This window comes from Rhagoletis pomonella, unplaced genomic scaffold (genome assembly GCF_013731165.1).
Source record: "Rhagoletis pomonella isolate Grant_MI unplaced genomic scaffold, Rhpom_1.0 Rhpom_scaffold_00001, whole genome shotgun sequence".
Taxonomy (NCBI): Eukaryota; Metazoa; Arthropoda; class Insecta; order Diptera; family Tephritidae; genus Rhagoletis; species Rhagoletis pomonella.
In genome coordinates this window covers 61,738,206-61,751,875 of record NW_023458555.1, presented here as the reverse complement: position 1 = coordinate 61,751,875, position 13,670 = coordinate 61,738,206, and the positions used below count along the sequence as shown (strand labels likewise).

General features: G+C 33.1%; 1 protein-coding gene across 4 annotated transcripts in view; it reads right to left on the bottom strand.

The window, feature by feature from the left end:
- The window catches only part of LOC118746855 (FERM, ARHGEF and pleckstrin domain-containing protein 2), a 491,681-nt gene that overhangs the window by 40,179 nt on the left and 437,832 nt on the right, over positions 1–13,670 (bottom strand). The window contains exon 13 of one of the 4 annotated variants that reach the window (XM_036480929.1): positions 5,581–5,840. The exons of 2 other annotated variants lie outside the window; for them this stretch is intronic. In XM_036480929.1, the coding sequence (XP_036336822.1) occupies positions 5,581–5,840 (260 nt within the window). Of the gene's footprint in view, positions 1–5,580; positions 5,841–13,670 lie in introns of those variants that run through there. One more of the 4 variants, XM_036480959.1, reaches the window with a different exon arrangement.

The window sequence follows — 13,670 nt, the reverse complement described above, 5'->3', positions numbered from 1 at the left end:
TTTTTGCTAATAATTCTATTTTTAGAATGTTTAACTTTTAGGTGTGCTCGTCCTTAAGTTATTTGTTTTTGTTATATTTTTGGCCTTTATAACAATTATATTCAACAATTTATATTGAGCTCGAGGCCGTTTTAAATGAAAATTTGTATTATGGAAAAGCAACAATAATTTGAAAAAATGGTAGAAGTGATAGCTATTTCGGATATCACCACATTTCCTCATCAGACTTCTTTCTGTAGGATTCGAATCGACGATCACCACTGAATCCTATCGAAAGCTGTCACACCATGTTCTCACACATGTCGATTATGTAAACCCCGCTAATGGCAAATGGTAGCCAAATGTCGACAGCGTTGCCAGCATAAAATCGGCAAAGTCAATAAGAGCTCGAACAAATCCACGAAATTTTCGAACATTTGTTTGACTGCTTATGCACATTTGAAAGAGGATAATGCATGAGTTAATGCAAATATGCATTAAGCGCTCCCGTTTGTCACATGTATAAAATAGTACATACTAAGTTTAAGTTTTGATGTTGTTCTTTAGTTTTTTCAATGAACAGCATAAATGGAAAATTTTTGTTTTCTTTTTTGCTATGCTCGCTATTTTAAGTATCTGATAAATATTAAAAAACAAATCTGAACGTTATTTATTACATAATTTATTGGCTCTCGAATGAACCGATTTTCTTAACCTTTAACATATTTTTTAAAGCACACTTTCATAGTGAGGCAAGATAAAAATAAAAATGGCTGGCAGTCATAGAGCGTTCTTATTGGAACCCAACTTATCCAATTTAGAGGATATATCGAGCCCTAACCGCCAAAAAGGCAAAAGAGTCAAAAAGAAAATTTTTCAGTAGGCGTTTTTTCTTATTTACACTGCAATTACTGTAGATACTAACGTGGAGATTAATGAAAAAGTTAAGATTGATGTTAGGTATATTATACTGGCAGTTTTATTCGTCCATCATTAATGAAACAGGTGATTTTGTTGCTTACGCCCTTTTTACCGTCACAAAAAAAAGGCTACAGCACGCAATTGCGGCGGTTAAGCCAAAAGAAAACCAAGAACCTTTTTTTGTCTTATTGGAGTCATTTTAAGAACGCGAAAATCGCCGACTGAACCGATTAGATGTCAGAACGGTGTCCAGCGAAAATCAGATATCAGTGTCATTTGCTCACGCTCCTCAATATATGGAAATGGTTTTTGATCGTGGCCTATGGAGGTAACGAAGGGCCAAACCTATTGAAACGGGCTCTGGGTTGGAAAAAGGTGTTAGACGACCTGTGCTGATGTTTAGCCTGACTGGGGACCCAGATTAATAACTAGCCCAGTCTCGAACTGAGTGCTCCAGATACCTGGCGACCACCGGTTTTATCTAGCTCTATCTTTGCACACGAACCTCAGTGCAAGCGGACCTCCTTTATCCGCTATTCGTGGGACCAAAGATTATGAGAGAAATTTCCAAAAAAAAAAGAATCAATAAGGAGTACGGTCCTCCAAAAACTGACAGGGTTAGCTACGACTTCGGCTTCAGCCTCGAGCATGGCAGGGGTCAGACCGAAGAGCTGCTCAGTCTCTCAAGGGAGGAAATTTCGACGGTCATGGCTTGTGTAACCGGTCATTGGCTATTTGGTGAACATGCTTCGAGATTAGGAATATTCTCCCATGAATATTGCAGAAGTTGCAGAGATGAGAAAGAAACAGTTAAGCACTTCTTCTGTAGCTGCCCAGCTTTAGCTAAGAGCAGAGCGGGCTTTCTAAGTAGGCACTTTTTTCAGCTCTCTCACGGAACTATCCGGCGTAGGAATAAAACATAAGAGCTTCAAAACGGTTCTGTGCAGAATAATCACTGACGTTCCCGTATTTTACAGTGGTATCACAATGGACCTCCAAGGCCTAAGTGAGTTAGTCATTGGACCGACTGCCATATCAACCTAACCTAACATAAGAAACGAAAAAAAAAGCAATAATTTTTAAAGAAAGCTTTCTAAATATGAACGAAATCGGACAATAACTACTGGTTTACCAGACTCGTGCGCCACCTATCGGCAAAATTTTTAGTGCAGTTAGTTAATATGCGTTCTAAATATGGACGAAATCGGACTATAAATAAGGGATTTTCAAATATCTCGACTCCTGCGCCACCTATCGGATTAACTCCTCTTTCGTATTGCATTGTCATCGGGTTCTGAGCTAACTGTGAAGTTTCAAGTCTATAAGTCATTGAGAAGTTGATCAAAAATTTTTTGCAATATTTGCCCCTAAGAAACATACATACATACGTACAGAGCAAGACAAGGAGTTTTAGTTCGGATTGAAGTTCCACTCTACGGGGGTTAGGCTTTCGATGCGTTCTCCTTGTATATATAAAAAACAAGTAATTTTTACCAAAAAAAAAACCGACTTAGAAAAATATATATATATATTTCGTGATCCAATGATCGGATCTAAACCAGATTAGTATGGGATCACCTCTGGGACACTACCTTTCCGATGCAAAAAGAATTATCGAAATCGATGATAAAAAAAAAATATATATATATACATATTCCGACGAACTGATAACCTCCTCGTTTTTTTGGAAGTCGGTTAAAAAAACATATAGAGGCACTTCAAAACTTTCACACAAAAATGTAACAATTCCCGTCTGCAATGAAAAATTGTTCACGGAGAAAAAGGCTTAACCGAGTACAATTAAGCAATTAAGCCAAAATTGCTTTCGCTATAACTTTGTAACGGTACTTCGTAGGACTTTGAAATTTTGACAGCTGGTGCGTATGGTGGTAGGTAATCGATTTCCGTCAAAAACAGAAAATCGAACCGGTTGTCGCTTACGCCCTTTTGGCGGTTAGGGCTCGATATGTTTGAAAATAAAAAACGGCTACCTCCTTGAAAATTCGGTAAAAATTTTTACTTTCTGAATATTTTATAATAATTTTGTGAATTCGCTCGAGACTTGTTACTCGGAGGTTTTTGGGGTCGCTGATTATGAATCTAACCACGAATTTTTGAAGTTCGATATGGCGGAAAAATTTAATTAATTCGCCATATTTGATCCGGTATTTTGAATTTTAAAATTTCATGATCGTATTCGCAATGAGCGACCCCAAAAACCCCCTGAGTGAAATTTAAAGTGAATCGAATAATTTTTAAATTTTTGTCTACCACCGTATTGCATTCGACATATTGTATTTCAAAAAGACGTCAATCATCATTTAAAAGTAAGCATTTTTACCGAAAATTCAAGAATATAACCGATTCCAATTTTGGAGCTTGAGTTAACGTAGAATGCCTCATACATACAGTGACGAGCAAAAGTATTGGCACAGTAAATTTTTCGCAATATATGCAAAGTTTTTTACTCTTATTTATTTGCGATAATTTTTATTAATAATATGGTTCATACTCCACCAAAAAATATAAAAATCGAATCCCCAAACTTTGTGCAAAACTCAGGAAAATTCAATAAATGTGCATACCAATTTGCAAATTGTTGTTCAGATTTTATAGAAAAATTCTATGAATGCAGTTTCAATTCTAGTATAAGGAAGTGCAAGTTTGAAGTTGCTAGAAAATCGCGTCGCTTTTTGGCAATTTTTTCACGCAGGTTCTTCCATACAAAGTATGTTCGACAATTATTTTTTGTATGGAGAAAATGAGCAACACCTTGTACTAAATAAATAGCCAAAAATCAACGCGATTTTCTAGCAACCTCAAAATTGGAATTCCTTATACTAAAATTGAATGGGCCATAAAACTGCATTCTTTGAGTTTTTCTAATAAACCTGAATAAAAAGTTGTAAATTGGTATGCAAATTTATTGAATTCTCCTGAGTTTTGCACAAAGTTTGGAGATTCGATTTTTATGTTTATTGGTGGAATATGAACCAAATTTTTATAAAAAATTATCGAAAATAGATATAAATAAAAACTGAGAAAAATCCACTGTGCCAATACTTTTGTCCGTCACTGTATATATTTAAATACTATATGATCAGGTTATCTGGTTACGTTTTTATATTTTTTTCCGTTTACAACAATAAATGACATTATAGAAAAGTTATTTTTACCCCTGGTTATCTGGGGTAATACTAGGCTTTGCGATTAATTGATTATTATAAACTTCTATTAACTAATATCTTCATACTCAATTAACCAGATACTTAATTTAAAAATGTGATTTACCAAAATTAAAATTGATAATAATCGGATTAAAAGCCTACGGAGGATTTTTGTAACTTCTATACGCATCGTTCTTCAGTAGAAGTAGTAGCCAATTTCATTAATCAACACGTTGGTTAATTGAGTACTTCATTAACCGAACAATTAATTACCCGATTCCAAAATTACTGAGTTAACTTTTAATTGGGTTCATTCATGCTATAAAATTAAAAAAATCTCGCAACAGTGGTTATGAGTAAGTTAATATAATTTGCTACAGAATTAAATAGTTCTTCAGAAATACACGCTGACCGCGATAAGCTTTCCGAGAGCTTTTATACTTATGGGTCATCTCCAAACAAAGTGTACATGGCAGGTATTTTTTATACTTTTTTTAAGATTGATAAATTTATACCAGAAATAGTTATTGTAAAATATTTTCCAAAATGCCACTTTTTTAAAAGTAAGCTAAAGGAATAAATAAGTATAGACAGTATTAGGAAAAAGTATACTAACCAATAGGATAAGCATTGTACTGATTTTTAACAATAAATGCATTATTTTTAAACATTTCATATCACTTTGAAACTCATTTATCAGATAAACTAATGTTGAAGTTTTTTCCACCTTCCTCATGACATCAACGTGGGGGTTTTCTTGGGAGGCAGGCCTTTCGTTTAATCTTTCTTCGGCAACAATTTCCCATAAATGTCATTTAAACACCATTGGAGAAATAAGCTGTTTAAATAAAACTACTTTTTCACCTAAAAGTGACATTCTGGAAATATTTCACATTTGTTGTTTTGTTTTAGGTGTCTTATTTCACGAAAATATAAAAACAAGGTAACCACAGAAACTCGTAAAGCAATAAACAGACATTGGTAATTAATTATTTTATTTTTAGCGGTTTTTGCATAAAAAAACTGGGTGAAATTCCGGAAATATTAAGCCACATTTTCCATGCTGCAATGAGAAATTCACTTAAAAACACAAATAATTGTTTTTATTAAGTTTCTTATGTCATTCGATCAATAACTTCTTGCGCTTCTTAACTGCAATGCACTTAGGCAAATCATGGCAAGAATAAAAAAGGGACATCGTTGAAAATTCGGAGGGACAATATTTTAATAGAATATAATAAAACAATAAAAGTTATGGTAGTCATTCAAAAACACGCATTTTTTCATTGTTTCTTTGTTTTAACTAAGTTGACTACCGTTCGCTAAAGAAAACAAAACGGCTTAAAATAATAAAAAAAAAAACTGATTTTTTGTTGGTTGATAATTTGGTTCGTATAACGCTGTTTTTGATTTTTCGTTTTACCACCATAAAATGTTTTAAAAAGGGGGAACAAAAGAATATCACTTCGTTTGGAAACGACCCTTACACAAATACTAAATATTCACTTCTTACCCGCTTCTTTGTGTCGTTTTCAGCACCCATCGAACTGCCAGCATGCGGGCCATTATTATTGTTCGCCATAGCTATTCCAGTAGGCAGTTCTTGGCGTTTGGCGTGCTGTACCTCTGCCTGTATTACATCGTATGTACCGGCTTCAGATCGTGATAATGACGAGGACTTATCGGATCCTAGGGTAAGATCATAACGATTTTGTGGAATAGCGACTTCTCCCCGTCTATCCAAAGACATGTTACCATTGATGCCGTGGTATTCTACGAATTTTTCAAAGCGAACATTCATTAAAGCAAAACATTTTGAGCTAGATATATGTATGTGTGTACATATGTACATTAGAGTAGTCCTTAAAAAAATCAAATGAAGGATTTTTTAGGTCTCACCCCCTCAATCGGTAATACCACAGTCACAGGTATCACATATAAATTTTGGTTCCCCTGTGCGACACACCTTAACCGACTTCTATCCGGGCCAAAATTTATATGTGATATCTTCGACTATGGTAGCATCGATTTTGGGTATTAGACGTAAAAAAATTAATTTTAATTTTTTGAGTCTCCATAGATGCTTCTGAGCTTTGCTCCCTGTGCGCCACGCCTCTACCGCCTCCAATCGGGATCAAAATTTATGTGTGATATCTTCGACTATAGTAGCATCGATGAGGCGTTGAGGCTTAGGAAATATGATGTACAAATTTGCTTCCTACATTTTAGGACCACCCTAATGCGCACACATACAGTACACTCACGAACAAAACTGAGTGGAGGATGTTTTTTTTTTAATATTCACATTGGCTGATTCACAAGGTATCATAACTAGTTACACTGCCATAGTGTAAAATTTTATAAAAATTAAAAGTATTTTTGAGTGATTCATAGTGACCACCAGACAAATTTAAATGTTTTAAAATTAATGGCCCCTGTGAATACCGCAAATGTTTTTCAAATAAATAATAATAAACTGAACAAGTAAATACCCAACGAACGTGTTAAATATAGTTTCTTCACCTTTCTGAAAACTGCCATTACATAGTAAGCAGGGGTAGTTTTACCCCCATTTCAAAATGTTTACATAAAATGTTCAGTTAGACTAATGAAGGAGGTCATAAGTGGGCATTACAAACATTTCCAATATCTTACTTTTTTGTGTGAAGTACAATAACACGGCATTACACTGATCATGAACTTTTTAAGTAACATAGTACAGGTTGTAGGTCTGGTCGAGTAATTCACGAAACTGCGTTTAAAACTTTTGTAAAACCCTCAACTTCTCGACTTATTCTTAAAGAAAAACATTTTTACATGACTTCCCGCATTAAAAAATTTTGAGGCCGGCTATTTTTTAGCCAATTTTAAGTTTTTATATGGCTTTGGAAAGAAAAATATTTTTACTATTTAAAGTTATAATAAGTTTTGTGAGCACATTGTAAATATGTAGAAAATTTTTGGAATAAATCTGAAATTTAAACCAATTTTTATTATTTTTTCTACAACATTTTATGCCAAAATTTTACAAGGAAATAGTCTGATTTAGTCGTTACTTCGAAAAGAATGTTTAATTCCGAGCAAAACTTGATACCATTTATAAAATTCAAGACAATTTTGGAAGATATGAATTTTCTCCAAAATTACTTCCATGTAATTATACAGAAAAATTAAAGCAGTTGAATTGGATTTGAGGGTTCAGTAGTTCGTATGGAAAAATTTGAATTTGTCTCTATAAAAGATGTCATAACTTCATAATTTTTTTATTGTTTTTAATGAATGGTACCTAGTTTTACTCGGAATTAAACATTCTCTCAGAGGTAATGACTAAAAGAGACTGTTTTCTTTTGAAATTTTGGCAAAAAGTGTTGTAGAAGTGGAAAAAATAATAAAAATTGGTCTAAATTTCAGATTTATTCCAAAAATTTTCCACCTATTTACAATGTGCACACAAAACTTCTTATTTCTTAGCTAGTACAAATATTCTTCTTTCTAAAGCCATATACAAACTTAATATTGGTTAAAAAACAACCGAGCTAACAATTGTTTGGTGCCGAAAGTTATGCGAGAACGGGTTTTTAAGAATAAGTTGAGAAATTGAGGATGTTAGAAAAATTTTGAAAACAGTTTCGTTCCTTAAAAAGTTCGTGCAATTTTTTTTTATATTTTGTAACACCGTGTTATTGAACCGATTTTCAAAACGTGGATATGGTTGGAAAGGGAAATGGAATACCTTTCAATTGATAAGTATAGCTATATTAGGGATGTTGCGAAAGTGGAATTTTAGACATCCGCGGATGCCAACAGTTGCTCTTGCTCTATATTTGCTTACGTTGCATTGCCAACCTTTGAAATTTTATGACGAATGTAGTGAAGTTTCACTCTCGGAAATGTAGTGAAGTTTCACTCTACGGAATAACAAACCGGTAAGATAAGAAAACGAAAACACGAGGAATAATTTATCTGCCCTGTTAGTAAAGGCAACTTTACTGCTTCCATTATAAAACAGCCCTTAATGTTTATTTTATTTAGGAATTTCAGAATTTGGGGAACCTGTAACCATGGTTGCCACAATCGGTAACTTTCTACCAAAAGTGGTAACTTTTAAACGGTTTGGTAACTTTTATTTCATTTTGGTAACTTTTGCAACTAAAGATCGATTTGCATTACTAGAAAGAAATGAATTATGTTCTGCATGTGCGTAATTACAAACACTTCTACAAAATTACTTCGATAAAATTAGAGTCATCTCATATTCGAATACTGGAAATATTTCAATTACAGTGGCAGCACCAAGGGCTGCACTTCTAAAACAACTTTCGAATTTTTGCGATAAATTTGGAATTCTACCATCTCACATTTTAATAGCGGCCATTTGGCAATTTTCGGTAAGGACCATAAATCGTTTTGATTATTCCGGCACAAAAAAAAAATGTCGCGTGCTTTTTACTAGACCCACCTACCGACATGTATTTCGACTCACTGAATTCAAATCTGAGGTCCGTTTGACACCTACACTAAATTATGAAAAAGCGAAAAAATAGCACAAAAAATTTGCAATTTTCGCAATTTACTCGAAATTTTGTACGAATCAAACAGACGGTTAAAAGCAAGACTGATAGAATACAAGATTGCGCATTCCTGCGGGTGATGACGTCAAGATAGCAACGAATAGGAAAGAGTAATTGGAGCTGGAGGAGAGAAAGAGTGTTAACTGTCAAACCGATCCCGTACTCGGTTCTCTGACTATTGAGAGGACAACCAAATTGTAAACAAAAGAAAAGTGGACTCTGCTAATTCATGTTGAAAAGTATTTAATTACTTGTTTAAGTGGATTCTAACAAATTTGAAAGTATTTTTGGTTATTTACATGTGTGAGCTGAGTGTGTTTACATACAAAATAAGCAACAATTTACAACCAAAATTTGGAGGTTATGTTGAAGTTGACAGATATTACCATTTTTTACTAGAAAGCGATCCCGTACTTTTCAATGTTACTCTCTCGCTGAGCGAATTTTTATTTTTTGACAGTTTTACTAGTCCGAGTTCGAGGAATACGGGATTGCACCTATAAACATCTCTGCATACATACAAACAGTTTGCTAAAATGACGTCACACGAACAACTGATTCTATCAAATTCGCCAAGAACAAAGTAGCGGTACTGCTGATTGCGCCTCCTCTGTCTCTCTACATCGTGGGTTAAAAGCACCCATAACTTTTTTTTGTGTGCCGGTGCCATTATTCCGTGAGTCGCAAATAACGGCACATTCCGAACGTAAAATGACACTGAAATTGGCACAACGTCGAAACCGGTTTGTCTCCAAACCAAATTTGATAAGGGATGATGGAAAATCGCTCCACATTACATCATACTCCTATCCTGTCGGAAACACCAACAACGAAAATGAGAATAACAGCACATGCAACAATTAATTGTAATAAAAATATTTTCTAATAAAAAAAAATTATTATAATTTTCAATAGCATTTTTAATCTTGATAATTTATCAAGAAAATAGATTTAAACTTCTGTGCTAGAACTGGGAGTTCTTGATAAATAATCAAAAATTGACAAATTATAAAAATATTGAATTTATTAAGTCAAAGAAACGGTATGTAAGTATATACACATTTGTTGTGAAATATACCAGTTTTATTAAGTATATTTTTTTCTGAGTGAAGAAGTGAAGATTTTGGTAGTGAAAATTTGGTAACTTTTCTTAAGAGATTTTGGTAGAAAAAAATGTTGGCGAGAGACAACATGCCTGTAACGTCATCAGCGTTTTTTTTTATTGTAGTTTTTGTAATTCATTTTAAATACTTTCTTCTGCGACTACTTGAAAAATGTGTGCTTATAGCGAGCTAATATGTAGGTGGATATGGAAAATAAATTATTATTTTCCAGGAATAAAAATGTTGATCAAAATTCTGTTTCCAAAGTCGTGGCTGCCAGCCGAATCGGATCAGAATATTGTTATATTTTATAAGCATTTCAATTATTGGAATCACGGATGATGGGGGTCTCAGATAGTTATGTAACTCTTATCTAATTAAAGATCAGACCTATAGCTTTTTAGTTATTTGAGCATCGATTCTCTTCATAGCCAAACGTTGATCATTTCTGTTGGAAAACCCTATTGAAGGAGCTTACTCTTTGCTTTAAATAGCAAAGAAGGAAGACGTAGGGGGAGAGTTTTACCACATAATTTTTTAGCCAAGGATCCAATGTATATCCCTACGAAAAAAACATTGCCCGGCAAGTAAACAAAATTATTGTACTACATATTTGAAATTTGTGCTACAAATAAATTCCCCAAAGAGCCTCACTCATTTGAAATGGTTAAAACGAATATATGTAACATCAAAAGCAAATCACGAAAATTTGGTTTAAAATTACAGGGCACACTTTCTTCTTTTATGTCTAGTAGCTTTTTTAAGATTGATCCAAAATAATCATAATGAAGGAAGAAACCAATTCAGATATTTAAAGCATAGAAAAAAAGGATTATTAAATGGACAGTGTTCTCTTTTACGTACGTCAAAGGTCAAGTAGAAGTGGGAACATGTATAACTGCCCATTGATAGCTCGGTTATATAACTTAAGAAATAATATGCTCAGAGACACTTTTATCAAAGTTTATAAATATGACATTTGACCAGTTTTGTTACACAAATATTCCCATGTGCGGCGCCCGGGTAACACGACCACAGGAAAAAAATATTGCTTACAATTTGTCATTTTGTTTGCCAGATATCCGTTTTATCGGTGCACTTGCACAACATTCGCATTCGCAAAAGCTCCGCATTGATTATATGTAAAAATTACTGCGGAAGCTCCGGGGTTTCGAATGCGAGTGTGAATATTCGCAACAATCCTGATCTATATATGTATATAATGTACACATATTTCTAGAAAACTAAACAAACGAAATTATAGAAATTTTTTTTAATAAAAATTTATGTTTTGCTTAAAAAAATACGTATTTTTTCCAAATTTTCACTCTTTTTGTAAATATCGTTTTGTTTTGATATACATATCTTATAACTATTTGCGTATTTAAAAACCAAAAACATATATTTTGATTTGAAAAAGGACATAATTTCGTTTTTCTCGAAATATGCATGTATTGCTTATATAGATATACATAGGTACTTAATGAAAAGTATTTCAATTACTTTTCCAACCATACTTATCCACGTTTTGAAAATCGGTTCAATAATTTTTGAAAAACAAGCTTTTGAAAATATTGAAAATTTTACTATTACCATCCACTTGCCCCGCCCCTTTTAATTTGTAGCAAAACAAAATTCATACCATCAAAATCAAAAATAAGGGGCGATCCACGCCCTCTTTTTTTTGTTCTCTAGCGTTCGGGCCCTATTCTTTACTTTTACCGAAATCGAAGATATGTATACTGACATTTTTCTTAATATTTTCTTTTTGTGCTAGAAAAGGTAAAAATTACTTAAACTAAAAATCATTGTTCGCTTAATCGCTCCCCCTTTTATATATCACAGTTCAATTTAGGTTGAAAAGTATGCTCGAAAAAAAAATCTAGATTGTTCATATTCACTGCATTATCAATACTTTCCCGTGATTTAGGATTTTTTTCTATTTAGGTAGCAATTTAGACGTACTCGCACACAGCCCTAAACGTAGTTTAAACGCTCGAGCTGGCTGGTTTAAAATAACATTAGCCAATCACATGTCGACCAACTGTTCAAGATAAACGCATTTTGCGTAATCTTAGTTTAAACTTACACTGAAAATCTGGCCCATAATCTAATATTTAAGAAATTCTACAGTGGGGAGCAGAAATGAGTACACGGCGATTTTTATTAAAAAATTGATTCATGCTTAACCAAAACCATATGAATTAAACTGGGTTGGGTACAAAATTAGTATGGTTCAATATTCTGTATTTAAAATTGTATTTTAATATTCCGTATTGCGAAATTCTGTACGGAAAACTCTGAAAACCATATGGATGAATAAAACAAGTGCGTACTTTGAAAAAAATTGAATTCTTATAAGACTTGGTACCTTTGGCTGCCATATTGGATCTGCCATTTTTTAATTTGAAAATCGGACTTTATATTCGGAACCAGTGACCTCAAGGAACCCTGGACACCAAGATAAAAGTAAATCTATCAATATTTATCATAAAGTTTTGTGACACAAAGTTCGCAATGTTTTTTGAGGTTAGAAAAAAAATCTTACGTGATGGATCAAAGCGGACTTTAGATTCGTGTTCAGCTAACCTAAAAATATAAAGAATGCTTACCCTAATCAAAAGAATCTTTCATCATTTTTTTTAAGTCCTGTAATATTTATTTAATTTTTATTATTATTTTTTTACATTACCGCGATTGAAAACTGAGTTTTTATTTCAGTTCCTACATTATTAGATTCTATTATTCGTAGTCTAGGATTCCCATATAATGATTAAATTATTATTTACTTATAAAATTAAAACTTAACTCCGATTATACAGAATACCTTCATACCCGAAAGTATCGATACAAGTAGGTATCGATACTTTAGATGCGGTATCAATTCCTGCATGGTATCGCTTCATCCCTAACTTAAAAAAGCAGGAGGTTAACAATTAGCCGGAATATTTTTATGTACAGTCAGTCAATAAAGTTTAGGTAAAGCGAATTTTTTACAATACGGGCAACTATTTTTTAAATATTTTATTTTTCGCAAATTTTTTATAAAAATATGGTTAATTCTACAAAAAAAAACCCAAAAAGAAAAGTTCCAAACCTTGTGCAAAATTAAAGAAAATTCTGCAAAATTTCATTCAAATATTGCACTTTTTATTTACGCTCTCTAGAAAAAATTTGAGTATGCAGTTTCTTAGTCCATTCAATTTTAGTATAATAAAAGTATGAGGAAGCTAGGACTTACGATTGATTTTTGGGAAATTTTTTTGTTGAAGGTGTCGCACATTTTTTCCATATAAAAAAATTATCAAACATTATTTTATATGGAGAAAATGAGCGACACCTTCAACAAAAAAAAATTCCTAAAAATCAATGGTAAGTCCTAGCCACCACAAACTTGCACTTTGTTATACTAAAATTGAATGGGCTAGAAAACTGCATACCCAACTTCTTTCTAGAGAGCGTAAATAAAAAGTGCAATATTTGTCAATGTTATTGTGGCTTGTTAACATTTTTTATTTTTAATATTTTTATTGAGCTTTGTACCACGATTGTTTATTAGGAAAAATTGAAAAAGCACCAAAGTCTAAGCGGTAGAAGTTATAGCACTATTTCGGAGATCACCACATCTCCTCATCAGACTTCTTTTTTCAAGACTTCAGCAGGGAACGAACCTGCGAATTCGACGTTCAAAGTCAGAAGCTTTAACCACTGAGCTATGTACATCCCGTAAACTCTTGTTGCTAATTAATTTTCCTTATTCAACCAACTACTATCAAGTGCAGCTGATTTTCCGCTATTTAAACTCGACAGCGTGGTTGTTGTTGTCAATTCTATACATCCATTTGCTTATTTGCTTTTTTGTATAGTTTCAGGCAGGCTCTTCCTAAACTATGTATTTGTCAATGTTATTGTGGCTTGTTAACATTTTT